Source organism: Chelonoidis abingdonii, chromosome 25 (assembly GCF_003597395.2).
Source record: "Chelonoidis abingdonii isolate Lonesome George chromosome 25, CheloAbing_2.0, whole genome shotgun sequence".
NCBI lineage: Eukaryota > Metazoa > Chordata > Testudines > Testudinidae > Chelonoidis > Chelonoidis abingdonii.
This window is the reverse complement of record NC_133793.1, coordinates 5,901,187-5,927,138: the sequence shown is the minus strand read 5'-3', so window position 1 is coordinate 5,927,138 and position 25,952 is coordinate 5,901,187. Positions and strand designations below refer to the sequence as shown.

The following is a 25,952-nucleotide window of genomic DNA, read 5'->3' as shown; positions in this document are numbered from 1 at the left end:
TGGGGCATGGGCAGGGCTGTGGGTAGGGGATCTGGGGCATGCAGGGCTTGTGGGTAGGGGGTCTGAGGCATGGGCAGGGCTGTGGGTAGGGGGTCTGGGGCATGGGCAGGGCTGTGGGTAGGGGATCTGGGGCATGCAGGGCTTGTGGGTAGGGGGTCTGAGGCATGGGCAGGGCTGTGGGTAGGGGGTCTGGGGCATGGGCAGGGCTGTGGGTAGGGGGTCTGGGGCATGCAGGGCTGTGGGTAGGGGGTCTGGGGCAGGGCAAGGCAGGGCTGTGGATAGGGGGACTGGGGCATGGGCAGGGCTGTGGGTAGGGGGCCCGGGGCTGGACTAAGGGACATCAGCAGGGCTGTGGACAGGGGCCCTGGGGCTGGACTATCCAGGGGTATCGACACCTCTTTTGGGCAGAGCCCAGGACCCTGGTCCCATCGGACAAAGCCCATTTCTCCCGTGCTCACTGGTGTCAGACCCGTCCCAGGCTCAGTTTGTTTGTGTTTCTCTGGTGGCCTGTTTCTAGGGTAACTCCGGATCTCCTGGACCGGGAGGTTCAACCGGGAAGCCTGTAAGTTGCAGGCTCCTCTCCGTGGAGGTGGGGTGGGCACTGGAGGGCTGGGGGGCAGTGTGTGGCTGCCTGCCCCAGCTGGGTGGGGAAAGCAGAAATGGGCTGTGAGCCTAGCTCGAGGGTGGGGGGTGAGAGAGCCTGTGTGGGTGCAGAGGCCCCACAGCTGTGGCCTTCCCTGGCTGTGAGACATGGGGCTGGTGACGCCCTGGCAGGAGCCTTGTTGCTCACACCCTGACCTCTCCTCTGGAGAGCTGGGTTCAAGTTTAGCTGTTAGGCCAGGAAGGCCAGAATGTCTGACCCCAGCCTGGGCCCCCTCTGGGGGTTACCTATTCTGCACATGTTCCTGCATGTCACGGGGGGGCTCTGCTTGGGGCCGGCCCAGCACCGCTGTGGCAAGGAGAGGGGGTGCAGGTCAGGAGTGAGGGGCACCAGCAGAGCTGTGGTGGGGTGAGCCCAGGGCTAGTATAGCAGGGGCTGTGGGTCAGGACTGAGGGGCACTGGCTGGGGAGGGGGTGGGGTGAGCCCAGGGCTGGGATAGCAGGGGCTGTGGGTCAGGACTGAGGGGCACCAGCAGAGCTGTGGTGGGATGAGCCCAGGGCTGGGATAGCAGGGGCTGTGGGTCAGGATTGCTGGGCTGATCTGGGGCAGGGTCTGGCTGCTGCCCTCTATCCCATTGCAGCCCAGGCCTTGGGACTGGGTTTGCTCGGCCTAAACTAACCAGCATCTTCCCTCCCCACACAGGGCAAGCCAGGGGTCCCAGGCCTGAAGGGAGACAAGGTGGGTACCACGCGGGGGCCTGGCGCAGGGCGTGCTCTGTTCTGGTTTCTGTTCTGTGCACCATGGGGCTCCGCAGACGAGGCAGGTCTCTGGGGTCAAGGTGGGGCCTCCTCACAGCTGCCTGCTCAGGGAAGATGAGAAGCAGGAGACTTTCCACAGAGCTGCCTCCCGGCTCCAGGCCCTTGCTGGGGAGAGGAGGGCGAGATGAAGTGGATGCAGGCAGCAGCAAGGACCAGCTTCTCTGAGCCCTGCCTAGGTTCTCCGCCCCATTCAGCCCTGAGCCCAGAAAGACCCCTCAGAGCCTGACTCTCTGTCCCATCTTCCAAACCTGCTCTGGCCTACGTTCGGTTATCCCCCAGCCCGGGGCTATTGAAGGATCCTGATGGGCTCACCTGCTGCTGGTCCAAGGTCGGGATCTGGGTCCAAAGCTCAGGGTGGTTTGGGCCAGGTCCATTGTCAGTCAGTTGAGCTCTGGGGTCGTGGGGTCACCACCCCACACAGACCCAATGGCAGCTCCCAAAGACAAAAGTCGAGGGTCCCCAGGGCCGCTGCCCACGTCTCACCATCTCCTCTCTCCCGCAGGGGGATCCGTGCGAAGTTTGCCCCAGCATCCCCGAGGGGATGACCCATGCTGTCGGCCTCCCGGGAAAGCCGGGACCCAAAGGAGAGCCCGGAGTGCCGGGGAAAGCGGGGAAATCGGTGAGTCCAAACGCGCTGCCGTGCTCCTGAGAGGAGAGCCCACACGCCCTCTCTGCGGGGAGCCGGGCGTCCATCCCCGCCTCCGTGCCTGGGGAGCAGAGGGCTGAAACAAGAGAGGGGGCAAAGTGAAGGTGGTGGAAGGAGGTGGTGTTTGCACCTACATTGAATTGCAGGGGACGCTACCTCGCCCTGCTTGGCTGCCTAACTAGAGCACGTCCTTATGCAAAACAGGGCCCCCTGCACACCCCTCACCCCCCGATGGCCGTGGGCCACCCCTCTCCCTGCCCCACGCTGTCACCTAGGACTACGGATAGGCCTTGCACCCAGCTGTCCTCCAGCCTTGCTCTCCCTGGCAATGGGGTCGAGGCGAGGAGGTTGTGCTTGGGTCTGAGTTAGAGGCAGGATCGGGCCTGAACCTTCCTGCCTGTTCTCAGCTCTTGGGCCCCCAAGTCAGCAGAACCCAGGGAATCAGCCCTCCTGGTTTGCGACCCATCCCAGAGCTGATGCCACAAAGGCAGAGTCAGACTCAGGGGGCAGGGGCTGGGATCCCACTTCTTAATCTTCCCATCCCCCAACTCTAGCCATCCTATTATCCATTCAAGTTCCCTCCCCCGCCCCCAGGGTCCTTCCTAATCCTGCTCCAGCAATGTGCCCCTGGGGCATCCCCTTGGCTCCCCTCCAGGAGCAAGGGGCCAGTCCCAGCCAAGGTGCGGCCACGGGATGTTTCTGTTGGTCTCACCTGTTTGTTTTTTCCCCTGCAGGACACGGCAGGGCCCCCTGGACCTAAGGGTGACAGGGTGAGTGCCTCAGAGAGTTGACGCCTTGGTTCTAGCCGTGCTGTTGCAGAATTCCCTGTCTGTCCATGGAGAGCAGTGAGGGGTGCGCTGGGGGCCCCTCTGATCCAGCAGGGCTCTGGGCCCCCGGGCAGTGGCTGCCGCTCAGAGACTTAATGGTCAGAAGGGACCCTCGTGATGATCTCCTCTGACTTCCTGCACGTGGCAGGCTGCAGAACCTCCTCCACCCACTCCTGTAACAGACCCAGACCCTCTGGCTGAGTCACTGACATCCTCCAATCAGGATTTAAAGACTTCAGGTTACAGAGAATCCACCCCTGCAAGTCACCCATGCCCCATGCTGCAGAGGAAGGTGGAAAAACCCCCAGGGTCTGTAGGAAAATTCCTTTCCGACCCCAAAGCTGGCAGTCAGCAGGACCCTGGGCATTTCGTCCCTCTGGCTCTGTTCTCAGAACGATGGGAGTGGGGGCACTGCCAGGTTTCCCCCAAGAGGATGGCAGTGGATGTGGGGGGATTCAGAATGGTCTTTCTCCACCCCTCCCACAGTGAAAGGGAGAATCAGAAACTAAGGTTCCCTCTATACTCCACCAATGCACCCCCGGCAAGTTACGGGGGAAAGTCATTCTGACGCCAACTCCCTTCTTGCACCAAGGCAGCACATCTGCGCCAGCAATGCAGCCACATCACTATAGTTACCTTGGGCACGTTTCCCCAGTCCAAGGAAGCCTTCGATTTGTCTATAATAGTCCAGGGTGAGTGCACAACTGTGCTGGTCTGGGAGAAGGGCAGAGCGCTGTTACACTGGGACTGATCCTGCTCCCCACCAGCTGCAGGACAGCAGTCAAGTCAGCAGCTGCTGCCCTGCTGTCGTTGGCTAAGGCAGATCTTGCTGCTTCCCTACCGTGTGAGCTACAGGAGAATCGCCCACATCTGTTAGCACTATAGGACCTATGTCACGCACAGCTGAACGCTTCGTATTCTGTCCAGTAGAGGGGAGCAGTGTGTGCACATCCCAACCCTCCAGTTTGCTGTCATGCCCTCCAGCTTTCTCTCCCGCAGTGTCCCACGCTGGCTGAAGAATGTTCTGAAGGCAGCAAGCGTCGGGCTTTGCATCCTGCCTCTGACACCCTGTCTGTGTTTGTTTCTTTCAGGGAGACCCTGGCATCAATGGAATAAAAGGAGAGAAGGTGAGTGCCCGGGTCACTTAAATCTCCTGCTCATCCTTAGTGTCCTCGGCCCCCTTCTCCTCTTGGCTCGCAGGCCCCGTCGATGGTTGCCACCCGTCCAAAGAGGAGCCCCGAGTCTGGCCTGCAGCCGTTACCCTGTTATGGCTCGCAGAGGCACTGGGAGCCTGTCTGACCCTGCACCATTTGGTTCCTTCCCTAGGGTGCCCCCTGCGTGTCGTGCAATCCCGTCACTCTTGCCTCCATGCTGCAGAGCTCCGGCCAGCTTCCGGGGAAGGAGGGGCCCAAAGGGGAGCCGGGGTCCACAGGGATTGGGCTGCCTGGGCTGCCGGTGAGTACATGCACTGCTCCTTGGGTCTCGAGCGTGAGGATGGGCAGGCTAGAGGCTGTGCCGGGCAGGATCCCCGGGGCGTGTGCATGTCCCCACGCCGGCACTGTGCTGGGGACAGTCTGAGTGGGGCATGGAAGGCAGATCTGGCTCCCCGCTCTGGTGTGCAGCGAGGGATGGGAGAAGGGGAGCAGAACCAGATGGTAAAAGCTGCCGGGAGGGAGGGAAGGGACCGAGTGCCCCAGCATTCAAACAGCGTGAGGAGCCCTGCCCACACTGCTCCGCAGAGGTCATTAGAAGGCTCCTCTCAGCCCAGATGGCCCATCCTCCCCAGGGACATGCAGCGTACTAGGCCAAGAGCTTCCCCAGCTCTCCCTACCTGCACTAACCCACTGGATCTGAGCCCCTGGCCAGCCTCCTGGATGGTCTCCCAGTGGGGTCAGATCCCGCCAACCATCTGTGCTCAGATCTTGGGCCTCTGACTGCTGGAGCCAAAGGTGGGAGTCCCCGGCAAGCAGCCGGAGAGAACATGGAGCAGCCACTAGAGCAGGACGCAGGCCGGTCCTCCGGGGTGGGTCATGCCCATGGTGAGGTCTGAGCTCAGGGAAAAGTTTGAGCTTCCTCCTTTGCAAAGATGACCCTAAATCCAACCCCAGAGAGCCTCCTATCCAAACCTGGCTGCTACCCCCATCTCTGCTCCAGCCCCCTAGGGCCTGTGCCCCCCTCCTCTTCGCCTCTTGTCCTTTCATCTTCTCCCTGCTGCCTCAAGAAGCCTGGCACCTTGTCACAGAGTGTAGGGGAGTCAGGGCCCTGCACCCCCCACTTCCTGCAATTCACCAGGACTCTCAGCCAGCCAGTAAAACAGAAGGTTTATTTAGACGACAGGAACACAGTCCCAAGAAGGGATTGTAGGTACAGCCAGGACCCCTCAGTCAGGTCCCTCTAGGGGGCAAGGATCTTAGACCGCAGATCTGAGGTTCCCTGCCTCTTCCCAGCCAGCCCGAAACTGAAACTAAAAAACCTCTCCCACAGGCTCTCTTCCTTTGTCCAGCTTCCCGGGCAAAGGTATTGACTCCCCACACCCTCCTTCCTGGCTCAGGTTACAGGCTCAGGTCCTGTCCATCACCTAAAGTCATCCTCTGCTCTCCCATCCCCCAGACAACAGTCCTTACTGCATCACACACCTGATGCCCCTTTTCTCCCCTCCCCTTTCATTTTGCCTCGGCCCAGCTGATGCCAGGATAAACCCCTTGCTCCCTCCCCGGTTCGTTCCCAGGGGCTCACCACTCTCCAGGTTTGCTGGGGGCTGTCTGGAGGGCTCTGCTGGGCTTCTTGGGATCCTCCTGCTGAATGGGTAACTTGGATCCTTTGCTTGTCTTGCAGGGTAAAGTCGGGGCCCCTGGGCTGGCTGGAGCCAAGGGGCAGCAGGTGAGTCCCCTCATCCTTCTGCCTGTGGATCCCCCTGGGGGTGGAGGGTTTCTGAACGTGAAGGGTTAAACCTTGGAGGTGGGAGGTTGGCTCGGTTACAGCAAACCCTGCCTGGCCCTTCCCTGTAGCTCTCACCAGAGCCTCTCTGCACTGGGGATAACAACGTTCCTTCACTGCTACCCCCAAACTTCTCAGGCACTACTCTGGCCCCCTGCCCTGCTCCTTTTGCCCCACGCTGGCAGCACCGAGGAGCCCCATCTCCCTGCTGGGGTGAGAACTCTGCCGGCTGGGCCTCCCTACCTGGCTTTGGCAATCTGCGGCTTTCCGATGACACCCTGAGCCAGGCTGAGGACGCACCAAAGCTAAACTCATGGCATTGTGAACCTCTTGGCCCTGTGCTCATTTGCAGCGCTGGGTCGGTGTGGTCACTGTCTTCATCCCTCTCCCTTCCTTTGGGCCTGACCCCCTGCGCTCTCTGCTTTGCTTCCTAGGGAGAGGTTGGAAAGACAGGACCGGCCGGCAAACCTGTGAGTACGGGAGCTGGATGCCCTGGGGCTGGGTGGGGCACCCTCTTGTGAGGAACTAGTCGTTTCCCCACTGGCAACAACAGCAGAGGCTCCCGAGGCAAGTGAGCGCAGTGTCAGTAACGTGGTGGGAATCAGCGAATCAGTGCAGGGCGAGGGGTAACAGAGACATGGATCGGATCTCAGGAAGGTCCCGTGGGCATGCACAGAGAATGTATGCATATGGGATTGCGGGGGCCTGTCGCGTGCGTGTATAAGCCGCGTGTGTGTACCCGTGTGGGTTTGCAGGGGCCTGTTGTGTGTGCACATAGGTGTGTGTAACTTATGGGATTGCAAGGGCCTGTTGTGTGGGTTTGTAGTGGCCTGCCGTATGTGTGTGTGTGTATACATGTGTGGGTTTGCAGGGGCCTGTCGTGTGTGTGTGTACACATGTGGGTTTGCAGGGGCCTCTTGTGTGTGCACATAGATGTGTATACTTATGGGATTGCAAGGGCCTGTTGTGTGGGTTTGCAGTGGCCTGTCGTGTGTGTGTGTGTGTGTGTGTGTGTGTACATGTGTGGGTTTGCAGGGGCCTGTTGTGTATGCACGTAGGTGTGTGTATGTACACGTGGGTTTGCAGGGGCCTGTTGCGTGTGTGTGTAGGGATGTGTACATATATGAGCAGAGCTTTACAGGCGCTTGTCTCATCTCAGCTGCTGCTTCTCTGTGCAGGGAATTCCAGGTGACAGAGGGAACACTGGGCCTGCAGGACTGAAAGGAGAGAAGGTGAGATCCTGGAAACCCTTGTTCCAGAAGGAGAAGGGGTGGGGTGGCCAGGGATGCTCCCCCATCCAGTGCTCACCCCTAGAGCTGTGCCCTTGTTGAACCTCTTATGGAAACTCCTTTCCGGCAGCTCTTTTGAGGTGAGAGGGTGTCTCCTGAGAGTTCCCTCTCTCATCCGAGCACCGCCACCCCGCCAGCTCCTCCATGATGGTGCATCGCCAGCACAGATGTTGCAGCCACTTGATGTAGCTCAAAACCCCCGCAGCTGGTGCGTGAGACTGGCGCCTTGGCCAGAACATAAAGCCGGGCTGGCCTGGCTCACCTTCCCCACCAGCAAAACCCGGGGCACCCTGGGGCCAGGGCCCCATCTCCACCTGTGCACACTGCGTGTGACCCGTGGTGAGCGGTGAGAGTGGGCAGCTCTGCTTGAGTGGCCAGGCACCCGCCGCCCAGGCGTGGACAGACCCATTTTGTATAAGGCGGGGTGAGATCTCCAGCACTGTCCGGGGTGACAGCAGTGGAGCTAGGATGAAATCCCTCTGTCCTGTGAGCTCCATGGCTCTCCAAGCTAGCTGATACCTCCTGGACTCCCTCCCACCACAGAGCAAGGCCCACAGGGACGAATGTCCCCCACAACCCCTTAGCTGGAGGGCTGAACGAGGAGCTCCTGTTCCGAGGCGCTGCTCCAGAGGCAGCCACTTACCATGGTGGCTCTTGTGAGCTGTGGGCACCTGTCCCACTGGGAACCGGCCTGAGACCTCTAAACTCATCTCGCTGAAGAGCCATTGCATGAGAACCACCTCTGTTCCCTGCTGATCTGGGCCCGAAGCAGTGTTCCCTTCTGGGCTGATGGGTGCCGGGTGCTGCCCTCCGTCCCCATTCCCCAGGGGCTGTACAAGGACCCACAGGGCTGAAATGACCCATACGGAGTTTGCTGAAGTCCCCACTGTCAGTAAGGAGCCTGGGGACTCAGGGAGGTCACACGGGGCCCAGCCCCCACCCTGCTCTGACCCTGGTGCCTGTCCCTCGCAGGGAGAGCCATGTGGCCAGTGCCTTGCTCCTCCAGAGGCGCTCGAAGGGGAGGTGATCGGGGTGTCCGTGCCTGGTGCTCCGGGGGAGAAGGGTGATCCAGGCCTGCCTGGCATGGGGGCGCCTGGCAGAGCGGTGAGTCAGCGGGGCGTATCCGGGGGGCAGGGAGGGCAGGGAAGGGGTGAAGGTAAGAGAAAGGAGGAGGGATAGGAAGGGGGAGGCATGGCATGGAGGGAGGGTATTGTAATGCTGCCTGATGTGCCAGGGGCCTGTGAGGGGCAGTGAAGGTGCTGAATGAACCACCAATGAAATGGTTAATCCAAACTTGCAGGCCCTGCCTAGCGCCAGCATCTGTCCACCTGGCCTTTTGCTCCTTCCGCTGGTGCTCAGGGGGCAGGGGCTGGGGGTTGTGGGCATGGTCCCTGACTCCCTCCTGGAATGCATCCTCGGGGCCTCTCTGTTAAAGGGTGCTGTCATTGCCCTGGGAATGGGGGGGGCTCTGGGGAGAGCTGGCTCCATTCCTTCCCGTCTGATTGGCTTGTTTCTTCCTCTCTTGTGTGTTTTGTGTCCCCAGGGCAAACCTGGGGAGCCTGGACTGAAAGGACAGAAGGTGAGAGGGAGGGAAGGGGTGTCACTGAACAGCTTCCTGCCCCTCCTGCTTCCCATGATCACTAGCTGTGGGAATCTCCCAGCCCTGCCCCCATAGCATGGGGGGCTTCGCTTCGCATGGGCTGGGCTGAGTGCCCAGCTCCTTGGGGAATCGGGAGTCACTGGGGCTGCTGGGTCTGGCCGATGAGCCCTGTCGCCCTGTCCCAACTCATCACACAAGTGGCGCTGTCAGGCTGTTAGCACTCGCTCTGATGCTGCTGGCACCCAGCTTTCCAAGGAGAGTGGGGCAGAGACCCAGGGGAGGCAGGAGGCCGGGATTTCTGTGATCCTCTGGGTCACATCCTCTTTGTCTGCTCTCCTGTCCAGGGCGATGCAGGAAATCCAGGGGACCCTGGCACTCCGGGCTCAGTGGGGCTGCCGGGGCTTTCAGGTGACCCTGGTGTCAGGGGTCCGACAGGGCCCAAAGGTGAAAAGGTGAGTGCCCCCCTCCCACAGAGCTAGCTCTGCTGGTCGGTGCAGCCAGAGCCCAGGTTGCTAAGGGTCAGATCTGGGATTAAGCTACGGGTGAGTACTGGCCCCCACTATCAAAAGAGACCCGCCCCCCCTACACCCTCCGCCCAATTTGTGCCTTCTTTGGAGCTGGCACTGCCGCGTGGAGCCGGTGTCTCTTCTCCCGGTGGTGCCCGTTTGAGCTGGTCAAGTAGCCCTCTGTTCTGGGGCACCCCCAAGCAGGGAGACCCTCCCATGCTGGGAGCAGCTTTCCTGTTCCCATGTTCCTCTCCTGGCCACACACACACATTCCTCGTGTCCTTTCCGTAAAGGGGAATCTTCATCTCCGCAAGTCATCCACTGTGCAGAACAAACAGCTGGTCGCCGTCCTCCCGCCAGCCACGTGCCTCCCTAGCACGGTGGCTCTCAGCCATTGCCAGGGGTACTGCATGCCACTCTCTAGTGGCCCCTGGCAGTGCTGCCCCTGTGCCTCTATCCCAGTTAGCAAGGCATGTGCTTTCTGAAGCCGAGGGTGGCAAGTTCAAATCCTCCTCGGGATGAACCTGGCTGTGACTCTCTGGGGCGAGGAGGGGCTGTCTGTGCCTCCACCTCCCTCAGTCCCCAGCTGCCGCACTGGTCTCCATTTCCTGTGTACTGACCCATGCCCCTTTCTCCATCCCCCTCACGCAGGGAGATGCTTGCGACGCCTGCCCCACTCTCCAGGGAGAGTTCTCGGATGTGGTTGGGGTGCCAGGAAAACCCGGCGCCAAAGGGGACCGTGGCCTGCCGGGCGTTGGACAGCCTGGGAAACCCGTGAGTGCCCCCTGCACCGGCGAGATCCCTGTTCAAAGAGATGTCTGCTGCCTGCTGAACAACCTAGGCTAATGTTTTGGGGGGGGGGGTGTTTTTTAGGGTAAACCTGGACTCCCTGGGATTCAGGGGCCCCCCGGTCTGAAGGGGCTGCAGGTGAGTGTGGGCAGAAGCGGGGTTTGTCAAATGGGGATTGCCAAAAGCTGGGGCTGTTCCATCCACTGGTGTCTGTGGTCTCTCTAGGGCGAGCCAGGCCCCCCCGGGATCGGCGCCCAGGGTCCACAGGTGAGTCTCAGCGCAAGCTGGTAGCCCAGAGTCTGCTCCATCAGCACCATCCCCCAAGGAGCAGCGTGTCGCCACCTCTTCCCTCACAGCCCCTGCTATCTCCAGCCCTGCCTTTCGCCTCATCTCTGGCACTGCCCAGTGGTGCCACTGCTTCTGCGCAACCTCCCACCCTGGCTCCTGCAGCCTCCCTGAGTCCTGGGGCTCCGGCACCCCCCGAGCGAGCGTGGCTGCCCACTTCCCATGGCCCAGCAGAGCTCAGCTGGTATTACTTTCCTCCTCGGACTGTGCAGGGTCTCCCCGTGCATGGCAGGATCCGCTTCTAATCTGCCTGCTTGGTTCGAAACCAACTACCTCTCTGCGGTTCACCCTGGCCGGGCTCCTCTGTGTCTGTCTCCTCCTGGAGTGCTCTGTGCAGGCAGCGCAGGTCCCTGCTCACCTGCCCCCTCTCAATCTGTGGGCACAAGACCCTTCTCTGCAGCCCCCGCCTTGCAGAAGAGCCTCATCCCGTCCCAGACGTTTGCTGGGAAGGTTGCCTGGAGCTCTGGGTCTCCCCCTGCTTCTGCTGCTGCGCCACATCATTGAACCTGAGGAAGCATTTGGGGGCGAGGTGGGCAGAGGAGATGCCAACACAGCTGAGGCCAATGGCCCGAATCAGGGATAACCCTGAGTGGAAAGACAAGAGTTGAAAGTCGAGTATCAGGCTCGGCTTGATCCCTGCCAAAGGGAGCAGGGAGGGTGGCATCTTGCCATCCCCCCCATTTTCTGATGGAAACCCCCACTGGCACCTCTATCTTCATGCTGGAACCAACTGCTAGAGTGAGACTCAACCAGTTCTCCCTGTCTTTTAGGGAGAGCCCGGGGAGACAGGCCTGCCCGGTTCTACTGTGAGTATGTCTTCATTCCTCCCCTTCCAACGTGCTGACAAGAGAAATAGGCCCTTGCCCGTCCCTCCATGGGTGGGGGACACGGAAGGTGCAGACTTCTCCTTCATCAAGTATCCCTTTCAAAGGACCAGCCTCCCTTGCAAAGGGAGAGGAATCCAGGGCCGGTTGGGTGCCTGGGAAGAGGATTTGTTACGTGCAGCATAAACCATATTGTGCAGACACTTAAAAATATGACCAAGACTGAGAGTTTTGCTGCCGTTTCAGGTCCCTGGAGTGGCCCCGTATATCCTGCCTGGCATATCATATAATTGAGAGATGCTTTGTCACTGCTGAGCTTTTATACGTCCTGAAAAGGGGCCAGTTTCCCAATATCATCCATATATTATCTAACCTTCTCCTTGCCGTGCTGGGGCCCGCGTGCCAATGAGTGGTGAGGCTCTGCAGTGTCGCACAACATCGGTATGCAGTGTTACACCGTGCAGGGTTCCACAAGGCCAGACACAGCCCTGCACTGCATAGAGTCACACCGAGCTGTGTTACCTGTTGTTGGATAGGACGTTGTCACCAAGGTTACACAACATTACTCTGTGTAATGTCACAACGCTGCTACAGGTTACACTGTGCGGCACGGGCAGTGGTATGGAAGCGTGGCACGGTGCTGTGTTACTCTGCAAGCCACTCCACCACACAATGCCAGTCTGGACCACTCGTGCGATGCACAATAGCGTCTCCCAGCGTTGTGCTGCACTGGTGCACATGGTGCCACACATCTCACTACACAACGTGATGTTCTCAGAGTCGTGCTTGCTTGGAGACATGCTGGGTCACTGGAGGAACCCGGAGCTGTGGCCCAGCCATTCCAGGAACATGCTGCCCCTCAAGAGGGGAGGGGGCCTGAAGGTCCCATGTGCTGGGCCAAGTCCTGAGCTCTTCCCTTAGCCTCCACTGACGTCTGCATGAGGAAGCTTAAACTCACCCTGCTTGGGCCATTAGCAAGGTTTGAACAGACCCCTTCACATCTAACAGCATGAGCCTCTCCTGCATGAGGTAAGAACTGAGGCTGGGCCATGTACGAGGTTAACGAGTCTACGGCTGCTGCCAGCTAATGGGCTCGTCTGAGCTGATGCCCTTGGGAGCCCATGTCACATGGAATTCCAGTGGGAGATGGCAGCTGAACTCCTTTAGTCGTCTTTGCAAATACCTGTTAGCAGGCAGCAGTAGTAGACTCCTTAACCTATGACACGGACCAGCCACTAGAGGCAGCCAATGACTCTCCTCCTAAAGCGGGTGGCATCAGGCGCTCTGAAGGGAAAGCAAAGGGAGTTGCTGATTGTCATCTTTCGCCCCCCAGGGACACTCTGGACCTCGAGGGCCGGTAGGCGCCGTGGGAGAGAAAGGTGCCAAGGTGAGAGCCCCCGGCCTAGCACTGAGCCCTCCCCTAGCACCTGTGGATGACCGTGGGATTTGTTCTACAGTCTGGCAGTGACAGATCCCCGGCCAGGAGCTGTTGTCTGTCAGGGAGGGTGATGGGGCTCCAGCCTGTTCCCTGCCTGTGGAGCCCATCCTGCTGGCACGCTGCCTAACGGTGATCTGGCCCCCAGCCAGCCCTGCTCCTGCTCTTAACTGTGCAGGCTGCAGCCATTAACACCGATATCCTCCACGCGTGGCTGCTGAATGGCGCTGGGCAAAGCCACAGGGCAGGAGGCTCCAGCGAGTGGCCAGACACAATGGTGTAGCCGCGGTTTAGCACACAGGATAAGCCAGGAGTTGGCCGGGGATCCTGCCAGACGGCTGCAGGGCTGCTGGAGTCCAGCTCCTGGCCCTGTTGGGAACGGGGTGGAGGGAGTTTTGGGGCTGGGACTGTGTCCCTATTATTTGCCCCCTGCTGCCCCCAGACTGAAGGCCCTGGAACTGCGCTCTGCTGCAGCCCCGTGCCTTGGGGAGGGCTTTTGTGTACACATCAGGGGGGATGTCACGCTCGGTACCTGGAGTGGCTGCAGTGGCTGGCTGCAGCCTGCCTAGTACCAGCAAGGGACGTGTGTGCTGGCTACCTCCAGTCTGAGGAGCCGCCGGCTAGGCTGGGCATTGGGCTCACACAGCTCCTAACCAGCAGCTGCTCCTGCTTTTCCAGCCCTTGCCACTCCCCGACCAGCTCTGCCAAGGCTTTGCAGTCCAGCCCTGCTGGGCTAGCCCTGGGCCTGCGCAGGACACAGGACATTGTGCATCTCACTGGCTAGTGCTGGCCAGTCATCGTTGCCCTGTAGTGCCAGCCGTGCTGCCTGCGGATTCCCCCAGGGTTGGGGGCACTTGGGAACACAATGATTTCGGAGCAAGGGAATGAGGCTTCTTCCCAGCAGGGAGCGCATGTGGATGGAAGTGGGCGGGCAACAGTGACACAGAAGCAGGGGGACAATCTACCTCCTACGGGGGTGAAAGCATCCCCTGGGGAGCACCTGGCACGATGCGTCCCCCAGAGCTCTGGGCATGGCATGCTCAGACCTTGGGATCCAGCCCTGGCATCCTGCGGCACCGTGGGCCATCTCCAGCAGTAAGGGTTGTTGCTGGCAGCTGTCCAGGCCAGCTTGTGCCTTTATGGCCCCATGCTCTGTTCCAAGAATGGCCTCTCCTCTCACCATGGGCCGGAAGGTTTAACGGCTGCACCTGGCGTCGAGTCAGCTGTGGCGGCTGGGTGCTTCCCCTGCAGTGGAGGCTTCCCTGGAGATGCCGGGAAAGGGGAGGGGGCTGTGTGGCTTAGTGGTCAAAGCCAGGAGACCCCGGGGGACTGAGCCACACCTTCACTCTGTGGTCTTGAGCCACAGTCCCATGAGGACTCCACCCCATCCCTGCAGTAGGAGTAGATTCCCCTCAACCCTGGGGCTGGGCCAGGTTGACTTTTTTTTTTCCTGCAGGGATCCCCTGGTCTTAAAGGGGCAGAAGGTCCTCCCGGACCTCCGGGGATGAGCATCACTGGGCCACCGGTAAGTACCCCATACCTGCCACAGCGCTGGACCCCATTAGCTCTGTGGCTTCAGGGATGTTACAGTTGCTTCCTGGGGGTGCCAGGACCTCACCCTCCTCAGTGTGTTACCCGGAGCAATCACCCCCATGTGCACAGCCCCCCGCCTAGGCCCTGCTGCTGGGCTGCTAGCCAGCAAGCCTCAGATGTCGTGGTGCCTGTGGACCACAGAGTCTGGCTGCTTGGATGGAAGGTGGGAGAGGAAAGGGAACAGCCCATCATAATCCTCTCCAGGTCCCTAGCTTAGTGCGGGGCTTAGATCCTCTCGCTGGACTGTGCTACCACCCGAGGCCTCTCAGTGCCGGGTGAGAAGAGACCAGACCTGGCTGTAAGCATTAGAAAGAGGATCCACTCTTGGGGCTGCTGGACTCAGACAGATGCCATGGTTGTCCCCGGGTCTCCAGACCAACTGGCCCAGCCTGAGCTGGCTGGTGTCACGGTCCAGGATCTCCCTAAGTCCTAGTCTGGATGGAAGAGTCACAGCCGGGGCGGCTACTGACCCTACAGCAGGGCCCAGGTGCATGCAGTCCCTGCAATGCCAGGACACAGGCAGGATCAATGCCACTCATAGTTCTGCACCTGGTTATGAACCCTCAGTGCCTTGTATTAACCAGAATGCATCTGCTAGTCAGAGCAGGGGTGGGAGAGGCAGGACTCCTGGGTTCTGTTCCCTGATCTGTCAGACAATACTGGGAAGGTGGCCAAGTTGCTCCGTGCCTCGGTTTCCCCATCTGTAAAGCCGGGGTGATGCTTCGCCTGCCTCACATCTCTGCTGTTTCCTCTCCCCTTAGGGCCGTGAAGGGCAGCAGGGAATGCCAGGGGTGCCTGGATCCAACGGGCTGACGGTACGTAAGGTGCAGCCTTGCATCTGCTGGAGGGTGTTCTCAAAACCACCAGGCTAGAATCGGGTTGCGCCGGGTGTTCGATCCCTTGAGACCAGGCAGTGCAGCAGCAACAGCAGACTGACTGTGCTCCCGCTCCCCCGCTGACAGGCCTCACCCCACGCGACCTTCCCTGGCGACGCTGCCACACGGCATCCGCCGGGCACCGGAGATGTCGTGGCGCGACAGTGCCGCCCCAGAACGTCGGGCTTGGTGACGCCACTAGAGCCGCTGGGCCAGCTCCTGGGCCGGCGTGAGTGGGCCAGGCTCCGCTGGCCGTGATGGAGACGCGCCGATTCACGCCGGCCGAGGATCTGGCCTGTTGGGAAGGGCTGCGTCTTTGACAGTGTTTTGCGCTTTGATGCAGGCGGCCTCCATGTCGGGAGAGGCGGGAGCAAGCTCCTCCCCTCGCCCTGAGGGCTCCCTGTCTCTGATTCGACCCCGGTGACAGAGAAGTGGACGGATACCTTGTTAAACGAGGTAATGGCGTTAGCCCATTCTCTCTATGTCACCTCCATCACCTTGGTGTCCATCACCCTCACCCATCACTTCGCCCGCAGCCCACCAGGGCCTTATTTGCTGAAAGAGAAGGATTTTTGGATGGGGGGAGGGATGGGTCCATCCCTGCATTTCCCCGCTGAACCAGCTTTCCTCCCCGGGAACTGGTGCTCTGGCAATCCTGCTCCGCTACTGGCTCGGTGCCTCAGTTTCCCATCTCTGCAGAGGGGAGAACAGCACTCCCTACCTCACGGGGCTGTTGTGAGGGTACAGATGGTAAAGATGGTGAGGTGCTCAGATGCTGCTCTTGGGGGGCCAGATAAGGACCTAAGCCCTATAGAAAGAAGATTGGTCCAGAGAACCGCCCTTCAGCAAACCTCGGCCCCCGGGGGGAAGTGACAAAAGAGGGATCCCCAGGAAAGCTCACCCCCACGCCAGGTATCTCTGGACTTCACTGGGAACTGATCCAGCATTGCCTTGGGGGCTGTGAAAGGGACACCGTCAATGTAGTCTTGTTAGGCCCCCAAAATCTAGATTTAAGTAGAAGGGGGAGAAAAATAACCTTTGGGTATGCATAGAAATGTTCATTCATTTGGTGAAACCAGGTATTTTCCCTCTTGTTTTACCCTCCTCCCCCGCCCAGAGCGGAACCAGGAAGGGAAACTGACCAGGAGAAAGCGAGGCAGACGGCTCTAGCTTTGCTGCTTGGGCATTAGCCATTTGGCCATTGAGGGGGCAGGGGACACGGGTCTGGGAGGCAGGGGGACCGGGGTTCTATTCTTCACTTGTCCACAGGAGCCTTTCCATTGATGTCCATGAGCTTCGGCTCAGGCCCAGGGTATGGGATCATTGCCTCCCTGCCTATAGGATGGGGATCGTTACTGTCCCTTGTAAAGCGGGTTGAGATACTTGGCTGGCAGGTGCCCTAGAAAGGTTGAAGCTCAGAAGGAGACAAGCTGGAAGTAGCGCTGAGGGGACATGAGGGTTAGAGGCTTTCCCTCCGAGTCCTCTCCGGTGTGGGTAGTAACAGAGGTGGAATTTTCCGGAGATGATTCCTCTCTTGGCTGTGGTCCTTTCAGCTATTGAAGTCCAACAGCCGTTACGCGCATTCCCTCCAGCTGTCTGAGTTCTGCTCCGAGCCGGGGGAGTTATCCATTGTGAGTCATCTAAGAGATGAATGGAGCCCTTTCTCTGGCCGGAAGCAGAGCTGGGCTGGAACAAAGGCTATTCCCAGTTGTTAAAGAAGCAACAAGGAGTCCGGTGGCACCCTAAAGACTAACAGATTTATTTGGGCATAAGCCGTCGTGGGTAAAAACCCACTTCTTCAGATGCATTCCCAGTTGGTTCCTTTGTCTCATGCTACCTGTTCACGGCGGGTTAGTGCTGGTGTGTGAATGGTCACCTAAGCCACATGCTATTGTTTCTGATTGGAGGACTGGACGTTTTGGAACAGGATACAGGCCAATAGCAGATGCTTTTGTGAATTTGGGTATTTGTGCAAAGAGCAGGTGTGCCCCAGCCGCTCACACCAACACAGACTTGTTTGCACGATGGTTGGTGAACAGTGGATGTAGGGGCACAAGCATGGCAGAAGTGAACAGCTGTTGCCAGGCTGAATGGGCGAATGCAGACCCTGCCCAGCACTTCTCCGGTTCTGGTTCCGGGACCCAGACAGAACCTGCAACACAATCTCTTGCTCTTGACCCATTTGATGTTGGCCTCTAACATGTTTCTCTCGGCTTCTTCCCTGCAGGGAGAGAAGGGGGTGCGGGGTGAGAAGGTGAGCTGGTTTCCTCTCCATCCCTGATTGCTGGCTGGGCCCATCACCTCCCTTGCCGCTGAGCAAGTGCCCGCAGCCCATGGTGAGGCTGCAGCCGATTGGCACCTGCGTCCCTGCCTCCAGTGTCCACTGGCTGCTGGGGGCTTGGTCTTGCAGCCAAGCCACAGATGAGGGGTTCCTCCTGCCCCTGGCACTCTTCCCCTTGCTCTGCAGAGTAGGGCTGTCCCCTCCCTGCCATGCCGACGATGCAGAGACCAAGCAGTAAGGTGTCACTGCACACCGGTCCCTACAGCCCAGGCCCTTGTGATTCAACCAGGGGGCTCCCAGCTCTGACCGCCCTGCCCCCCGCCGGCCCCCAGCCAGGGGGCCCCCAGTGCTGATTGTTCTTGTGTTTTCAGGGGGACCCTGGCGAATGCACCTGCCAGCCTGGCCCCCGCGTGGACCCCAACTACTCAGGGATGCCGGTAAGCCCTGAGTCTGCCTATTCCTGGCCTCCTTCTCCAGCTGGGTGATGGTCTAGGGCAGGCCACCTGCCCCCACATCCTGCGCTGCCCTCCCCCGCTGCCCAGCTGCTTTCCTGCCTCGGTGGCTGGGCAGGTGGAGCTGTGACACATGCGCCCTGGGCTTTGCTTCGCCTTCGCTAAATGCTCTCCCCTTCTCTTGGACTCGCAGGGAGCCCCAGGACTGTGGATCGGGACGTCCTGGCAGCCTCAGCCTGGCCCGCAGGTGCGTGCGCTTTCCTCTCTGTCCGCACGGCAGCCTGGGTCCCCCTGCGCCTACTCCCAGCCACTCACCCAGCACCGTACTAATGGACCCTCTCTCTGTTTGCTTTGGGATATTGCAGGGTCCGCCAGGTGTCCCAGGCCCGCCGGGCCCCCCAGGAGCTCCGGGGAGACAGGTGAGTGAGGGAGAAGGGAATGAGGTGGGCTCTCTATTGCAGGACATGGCTGGGAGCAAGTTGAGGCCCCGATCCTGCTCCCTTGGGGGCCGATGATGAAGCTTGAGTTGCCTGCGGCGGGAGCAGACCTGGCCATGTGTGCGTGTGCATGATCTCCAGTCACCCCAAGACTCTCGGGGAGCCCAGCTGCTCTGATCAGGGCATGAGCAGCCAGCAGGGCGTCCTATAATCCTCCCGCCAGCCCCTTTGGGCTATTTCTAACCCCCTCGTATCTCTCCGGGACCCCTGCCTTGGCAGGCACCAGAGAACACTGATGGCCCCCTGCCCACGCTGAGGCTCGTTAGCCAATCTGGCCAAGCGCTCTCCAGTTAGAGCTGCTCGCCGCGCCTTCACGGGATGTTTCATTGTCAGTGGTTAAAAGTAATGCCCATGTGCTGGGCTGATTGCTGGCTGGCCCGGCTGAGGCAACCTAGAGAAGCCCAAGATAACATGCACCCAACTCAGACGGGAGCTGAGTCCCTGTAGCCGTCCGGTGACTGGTATTTCACAGCCTCCCAGCCTCAGGGAGACCTTGCCCTCTTCTGTGCAAATGTCTTCAGCCTTAAAGAAACTATTCCCTGTCCCTTGGACTGGAGCCGCGATCGACGAGGGATCCCTAGCCATTCATGTAGCACCGTTGTCTTGCCTAAACGTCTGTGTTGGTGCTGCCAGCATGGGTCCAGCTCAGGGAACAGCATCTTCGTGCAGTTCTGCAGCCTACCCAGCCTGTGTGGCGGGGGCGGGGGGAACACCAAACAATTTTGTGGATCCCACAAAAAAAAAGTATTATTTCTTGACCGTGAAATGGTACCTTTAAAAACCAACCCCAGTGCTGCAGCTTCTCAGGCACCAATCCTGCTACAGTCAATGAGGGTTTTGCCTCAGCAGGACCCTGAGGCTTCAGTGATGGGCACTTTAGAACGGTGTGTAATAATAAAGCCCTACAGTATTTGCCCCAGAATGGTTAGTTTCTGAAAAACTCCCCCCTCCACAGTGAGTCCTGGGCGGGGAGTTAGGAGACCTGGGTTCTGTTCCCGGCCCTGCTGCTGGGCCACATCACTTTCGCTTGTCTGTGCCTCGGTTTCCCCATCTGTAAAAACAAGGAGAATGACACTGCCCTTCCTGGGTAAAGCTCTTTGAGAGCTACAGATGCACAGAGCTGAGTGTTAGTGGTGTCCGATCACAGCACCTTTAAGGCAGAACCAAGTTTGGGCCCCAGAACCTTCCAAGAGCAGCGCTAGGTGGAGGGGAAAGAAGAGTGAGAGTGCGAGAGTGGGAGAAGGCAGCAGGGTATCAGGAGAAGGCCGTGCACAAGGATTTGAATATTCAAGCTCTCTCCTTGGCTTTAGGGCATCCCAGGACACAATGGTTTGCCAGGACTGCCTGGGCCAGCAGGAGATGTGGTAGGTATAGGAGCTGATGTGTCCGTGTTTCCGTCTGCCCCAGGTGTGTGCTTAGCGCTCTTCTGCCAGTAGCTCTTGCCGAGTTATTTCCCAAGCGCCTAAGTCCTCCCAGGCAAAGCACATGTTAACGTACAGCCTGTTACCCATCATGCTTTTCATTGCTTTGGCGGTCGCCCTGAGCAAGATGAGCCTCCGGCGATAAGGACCGTTTCCCAGAGGGTTGCCCTCTCTTTCTGTGTGTGTCTTTGCAGGGGCCGCTCGCTGTCGTAGCGGAGAGGAACATCGAGGTGCTCAAGGTAAGTGTGCCAAGGAGCAGAGGCAGCTGTAGCCGCAGGCGGCACGTCTGGACCTGAGCCAGCCTCTGGCTCGCAGGGGCTAGGCAGCAGGTTACTCTGGGTGGGCGGATGCTCCTCTTGTAGCATCTGGCACTGGGCCCTGTCAGAGCCTGAGGGAGCCTGCTCTGGTCCAGAGACGGCATCGGCTCAGAAGGAGGCTGTTGTAGTCACATGGGCTAGCCACTAGTGGGTGACACAATCCTATTTTCATAAACTCCATGGGATGGGGCTGTTGTGTTGCTCTGCCTGTGCAGCACCTAGCTTCATGGGGATCTGTCTCCGGCTGGGCCCTGTCGGCCCCTTCGTGATGCAAACAATAGTCAGTGCACTGAGCCAGCTGGCCACTGGGCAGATCTCACCTCGTGCAATCCCTGCTCTTCCCCTCTCTCGCTAGAACATCTGCGGGGATTGTGCCCAGGTGCAGACTGGCTCCCACACGCCCAGCGGAGTCAAAGGGGAGAAGGGCGACCAGGGTATGCCCGGTGCCCCTGGCATAGACAACTGCGCACGGGTGAGTACCCAACCACCACCTCCTCCAGCGGGTACTTGGCAATTGGGACTCAAACACAGGGGAATCTCCATGCCTCAATGGCAGCCATGTCCCGGAGTGCATAACACCCCCGAGCACTCGCACGTCCACTGGCACAACTGCCCCACCCCGTGGATGCACAGCTCCACACACCCAGCGGCACGGCCCCATGCACACTTGTGCACACGTGTCTCCTGTCCACACTGGCACATATGTTCTTAAGCTCCCCCTTGCACAGATAAACATCTGTCCAATGCGGGGACATGCCTGGGTGCATAATCCCCACCTGCACCCAGTAGCCCCTCGCCTACCCCCGGCCTTGTGCAGCTCCTGATTCATGCCCCCTTGGACACCCCATTCTCCCCGGTACTGCCCATTGTGCCACCAGTGCAACATGGGCATGAAATCCAAATGGCGCTCACTGATGCCGACCCGTGGCTCGCTTGGCACTAGATCGGTGGGGGCACAAAGTCTCTGAAGGAGTGTGGGTGTTGGGGGTAGCGGTTACTCTGCACTGTGGAAACTGGGTCTGTGCTGTATGGGCCCAATCTTCCAAGGTGTCTCCCCAGTACCTAGGAGGGTCCCCCTCTAGGTGATAAGAAGATGCTGATCCCTTTTCTCCATGCCTCCACCGGGGACACTGCCAGCCCCACAGCACCTCTTCCCCAGGCGAGGCAGGAACGTGGAGCAAACCCCAGCAGGAATAAACTGTCTATGTCTCTTCCTCTTTCAGTGCTTCGCTCAGTTCCCCAGAGCGGAGGAGCCCCGGGTGAGTAGAGACCTGCGAACTCGGAGCTGGTCATGAGCTGGGTGAGGGGGCCTGGGGAGAAGACTCTGCTCCGTTTCCTGGTGACCCAAGAACCCCGCCGGATGAATCCACACCTTGGCTGTCTAATGACAGGGTATTGGGACTGGCGGGGGCACAGCATGGGGGACTCGCCTGCCCAGAGCACATGATAGACAGCCACATTACTTGGACAGCGGTTCCCTGAGCACGACGAGGCTCCGGGGCAGTTTTACAGCCCGCCGGGGCAGACAGGGTTTTCGAGGGGCCAACCTCCACTCTGCATGTGATGGCCAGGAACACATTGGCTTGGTTCAGCTGGGCGGCCTGCTGAGTTTCATGGCCTGGGAACGGGGGGATTGATCAGAAGCATCTCCTGAAATGGGTCTCGTCTTCCCCCCCAGGGTGACCAAGCAGAAAGTGACGGTGACTGTGTTGGAGGGCCTGGGCTGCCGGGGATGCCCGGCTTACCTGGAGAGAGGGGGGATCAGGTATGTCCAGCATTAGGGTTGGCTCCACCAGACGGCGGGTTTCCAACTCTCCGGCTTTGGCCCCTGAGAGTTTCAGTTCATGGGTGACGTTTCTAGCGATTGATTGAGATTTCCGTCCTCACAGCATGGCCCTTAGTTACCCTCCCCCACCAGCATCGCCTCCTTCCCGCCCCTCACCGCATCCCCCCAGGGAAAGCCTGGGGCACAGGGCAAAAACTCTCATGCCAGAGCCAGTGCCAGCCCACTGAACTCCAGGTCCTGAAGGTGAACTCTGCTGTTCCCGATCAGTGGGAACCGGCTCCGTTCAATCTCCCCCTTTGCTCTGTTCTGTATTTCCCGTCTCTTGTGACAGCAGTTGCTGGGGTCTCCACTTGCTCGTTATGTGAATTTGTGATGGGGATTGAACTGGGAAGCTCCCGACCTACAAGCATGAGCTGGCAGCTGTAGCAGATTCACAATCTCTGTGGCTCAGGCACAGAAGGGAGCTGTAATACACACTCCTCTTTGGGCTCTGTCTTGATCTCACACACCCATTGCAATGGCCAGGCATGATGCTCTGCTTTACGGCTCCTGTCTCAAGCATCTAACTCTGTGCCGGTCTCTTTGCAGGGCCCACCAGGGATGAGAGGATCTCCAGGGCCCCCTGGACCGACTGTGAGTAACCCTTGCAAAAAGCATACTCTGTAGACTTGGGGTTCTCCTGCTCTTTATATGTAGGGTGGGGTGCTGCCCCTTCCTAGCCCCGTCCTGCTCTGTATGGGACAGCTGTGTGCTGAGCGTGCTGTTAGCACTTTCCAGAGAAGAGTTATCTGTCGCTCCCTGTGTTGGGGCAGTGAGCCCTGGGATGACAGATCGCTGCACGATGGGGACTCGCTACAGCTCTGTGGCCCCTCCGAAAATCCCAGGCTGAAATCCTAACCCCACTGCAGTCAATGGCCAAATTCCTGCTGACTTCAGCGAGCCTGGATTTCCCCCCAGGAGCCTGGGCTGGGAATGGCTGAGCGTGGCAGAGTGGCCATGCGTTCTGCCAACCCAGCAGCGAATCCCAGGCCAGCCCTGAAGCCACGGTGAGAGGTGGAGGGGGGTGAGCGCTTCTGGACAGAGCTGCCTTCTCTAGATGGGGGCAAAGGTATCATTGACAGTGAAGGATGGGTGAGTCTACAGAGCTGTTCCGGAAACCAGAAGAGGAGAGATCCCACTCAGAACAAGAGTCTGAAACAAGCCGGTGTCGGAAAACCCAGCCCCTTGGCTTCTCTGCTGAGCATCCCGTCCCCACCAGCCGCAGGTCCAGCCCCGTCAGCCTCCTGAATGTGATTTCCAAGGTGTGATCTCACTGTTTCTTCCCTTAGGGCCCTCCAGGTTTTCCTGGAACGCCTGGCGCACCCGGATTGCCTGTAAGAATCCAGCACTGCACGTGCTCTGTGCGGTCCTTTGTCGCTGATGCTTGTTTGGCTTTGTTCCCCTCCATTCCTCTCCTCCAGGCTCTGCGCCTGATCACCCAGCCAGGCCCCATGCACAGCGGTACCCCAAGTCAGAGACTTCTCCAGGCCCCGGGAGGAAGAGCCTCATTTTGGTTAATCTCCTGCCCTGTCACCTCTGCATCCCTCCTGTCCTCATTTCTCCTTTCCTTGCCACTCATCTCCCTTTCAGTGGGCCTGATTCTCCTCCCATTTACATGGGAGTAAATCAGGAGTAACTCCATTGAACTCAGTGGAGCCAGCTTCTCAGTCGGTGTAAATCTGGCCTTGTGGCTCAGGCAACTGGTTTGGGACTTGGGAGCCCTGCGTTCATTTCCTGGCTCTGACCCAGACACGGTGGGTGACCTTGGAATCTCTCTGGGCCTCAGTTCCCCATCTGTGAAATGGGCGTGATTCTTCCTTTCTCCTCCCCTTTGGCTGCTTCAGTTGTGAGCTCCTTGGGGCTGGGACTGTCTCTCGCTGTATGTCTATGCAGCACCCAGCACAGTGGGGCCTTTGATCTCTGCTGGGGCTTGAAGCTGCTTCTGCAATCCACATGAAAACCTCATGTCACTCCAATGGAGCTGCTCTGACCCAGGGCTTATCCATACAGAGACAGTAAACGGCAAGCGGAACCTGCTGCCACACACTAGACATTCTGGTCCAGGGCCCCATTGTGCTAAAATCAGACTCAGTCGAGAAAAAAATTGAATCGATTCCACTTTTTTTCCCCTTTCTCTTCATTCTCTCTCTCGTCTCCTCTTCCTCCTGCCTCAGCGCCTGGCTGAGCGCACAGAATCTCTCTCAGCAAAGCCCCAATCCTGCACTCAAAACGAATGGATCCTCCTGTGCCCCACTCCCCGAACCCCTGCTGAGTCTCAGTTGCCAGACCTGGGAGATGGCGCCTGAACTGTGGTTTTTCTCACAGGACTCATCCCCCCCATCATTCATGTCCTAATTTCATATCTGGCATCTTCCACTAATGTCACAGTAACCCCACGGTCTGTCTGTCTGATTGCTACGCAGTGTTCACGTCCTCACCGGTGTGTCCTATGAAACAGCATCACTCTCCACCACGTAGGTGCCATGTAACCGAAACTAACCCCCATCCTAGTCGCTCCTTGTTGCTATGCCGATCCCCGCCCAGGTTCACCTGGAAACTGCAGGGACCAGGGGCAGGGCCTGGGTGGGGCCTCCTTAGCCCCTCCCACTCCGTAGCTTCACCTGTCAGTCATACCTTGGAACGCCCAGCGAGAACTTGTGAGTTTCTCGTCTGTTTCCCGCGCTCTGGGGGTGGCGCCTCCCATCCTGTGTGCACGCTCGTGTGCTTCACCTGGGGACGCGGCAGGAGGGGAAAGGCGACTGGGAGCCCTTGGGTGTGAACGAGGTCCCAGGGAATGGGCAGCCGTAACTTCTGCTCATGGGCTACCAGCAGCGATGAGCCATCTGTGGGGCACCCGCCCAGCTTAGTGCCCCTGCTAGCCCCAAGTCTGCCCCTACTGAAGGGATATGCAGCACCCGTCCACCATGGTCAAAAGAACCTGCTTCAGAAAGCAGGGCTGCCGAGGAGCTGCCTTCCAACGTGTCAGCCAGTCAGCACCGGCCTGTGCTGGGAGGTCACGTCTGGGAGGAGCATTTGGGGTGAGGGGCCGGGGGGTTGGGGTGGGCTTCAGGAATCGCAGCATCCAAGACGGTAGCCTCTGTTCCTTTGGAGATGGGCCAGGTAAGCCCCTGTCTCCCAGCCGGGGTGTGTCTACCCAGCCATGTGCACGGACGTCCCCAGTTGCTGCAAATCGACAGGGTTCTACTGAAGGCGACGGAGTTGGGCTGATCCCCACCCTGGCTGGGGATTCGACCCATTGAGCCCCCCAGATGAGATGCCTGCTGAGGTGCAGGGCGGGGCTTGTCTCAACCTAGCTTTTTTTAGGCTCCTCTGGCCTTTGTTCCGTCAGACAAATGCAGGTGCTGCCCCTCAGCCTACGAAGTGCTGGAGCCAGCTAGCGGGATGGCGATATTCCGAGGCTCCCTGGAGGCGGGGCCGGCTCGGAAAAGCCAGCCCTGCGGCTAGGTGGCAGGACAAGTTTTCACAGTGCGATAGCCCTTAGAGCCTCCAGTGGCAATGGAGGGAGTGTGAACTGAAGCGCTTGGCTCCAAGTGTGGGAGCTGTGTTCGTGTCTGGTCGCGCCATCCCACCCTCTGCTGCCCTGCTGTGCTGCGTGCAGCTGGTTGTGCCACCAGCAAGGTGGGAATACGGTTCAGGGTGGAAATGCCCTGGCAGAACCTCATGTTTTCTCTCCAAAGGGTCTCCAGGGCGAGCGCGGACTACCTGGGCTCACCGGCGCAAAAGGGGAACTGGTGAGTGATAGACCTGGCTGCCGACTCCCCGAGCGCCAGTGGGTTTTGCTGCTCCATGGGGGAGAGGGGCTAGCAGGATGCTGGTTTCCTGCTGGAGAAGCCCCCCCATCACTGTATGAGGGGGAGACAACACCTCGGTTCAGAGGGGCAGAGACATGTACAGAGCTGGAACCTGAGGTCCTGCAGCCCCAGGTTCTGCTGCCAGGCTCTCTGGCCAATGATCCCAGCTCTGCCCCAGAGGGACCTGCCTTGGCTGCCTGGCCCTGGCTTGGTGGCAGCAGGGGCTCAGCACATTTACCTGCCAGATCAACCCATTAGCGGG

General features: G+C 59.4%; 1 protein-coding gene across 1 annotated transcript in view; it reads left to right on the top strand.

Moving 5' to 3' along the window:
- The window catches only part of COL16A1 (collagen type XVI alpha 1 chain), a 136,885-nt gene that overhangs the window by 41,355 nt on the left and 69,578 nt on the right, over positions 1-25,952 (top strand). The window contains exons 21-51 of the mRNA XM_075060881.1: positions 518-562; positions 1,304-1,339; positions 1,922-2,038; positions 2,800-2,835; positions 3,984-4,019; positions 4,219-4,347; positions 5,728-5,772; positions 6,264-6,299; positions 7,008-7,061; positions 8,091-8,222; positions 8,662-8,697; positions 9,063-9,170; positions 9,876-9,998; positions 10,098-10,151; positions 10,239-10,280; positions 11,129-11,164; positions 12,516-12,569; positions 14,074-14,142; positions 14,972-15,025; positions 17,313-17,339; positions 17,738-17,803; positions 18,012-18,065; positions 18,184-18,237; positions 19,626-19,679; positions 19,931-19,975; positions 20,409-20,525; positions 21,277-21,312; positions 21,732-21,818; positions 22,428-22,472; positions 23,168-23,212; positions 25,577-25,630. Coding sequence (XP_074916982.1) covers positions 518-562; positions 1,304-1,339; positions 1,922-2,038; positions 2,800-2,835; positions 3,984-4,019; positions 4,219-4,347; positions 5,728-5,772; positions 6,264-6,299; positions 7,008-7,061; positions 8,091-8,222; positions 8,662-8,697; positions 9,063-9,170; positions 9,876-9,998; positions 10,098-10,151; positions 10,239-10,280; positions 11,129-11,164; positions 12,516-12,569; positions 14,074-14,142; positions 14,972-15,025; positions 17,313-17,339; positions 17,738-17,803; positions 18,012-18,065; positions 18,184-18,237; positions 19,626-19,679; positions 19,931-19,975; positions 20,409-20,525; positions 21,277-21,312; positions 21,732-21,818; positions 22,428-22,472; positions 23,168-23,212; positions 25,577-25,630 — 1,926 coding nt within the window. The remainder of the gene's footprint in view (positions 1-517; positions 563-1,303; positions 1,340-1,921; positions 2,039-2,799; positions 2,836-3,983; positions 4,020-4,218; positions 4,348-5,727; positions 5,773-6,263; positions 6,300-7,007; positions 7,062-8,090; positions 8,223-8,661; positions 8,698-9,062; positions 9,171-9,875; positions 9,999-10,097; positions 10,152-10,238; positions 10,281-11,128; positions 11,165-12,515; positions 12,570-14,073; positions 14,143-14,971; positions 15,026-17,312; positions 17,340-17,737; positions 17,804-18,011; positions 18,066-18,183; positions 18,238-19,625; positions 19,680-19,930; positions 19,976-20,408; positions 20,526-21,276; positions 21,313-21,731; positions 21,819-22,427; positions 22,473-23,167; positions 23,213-25,576; positions 25,631-25,952) is intronic.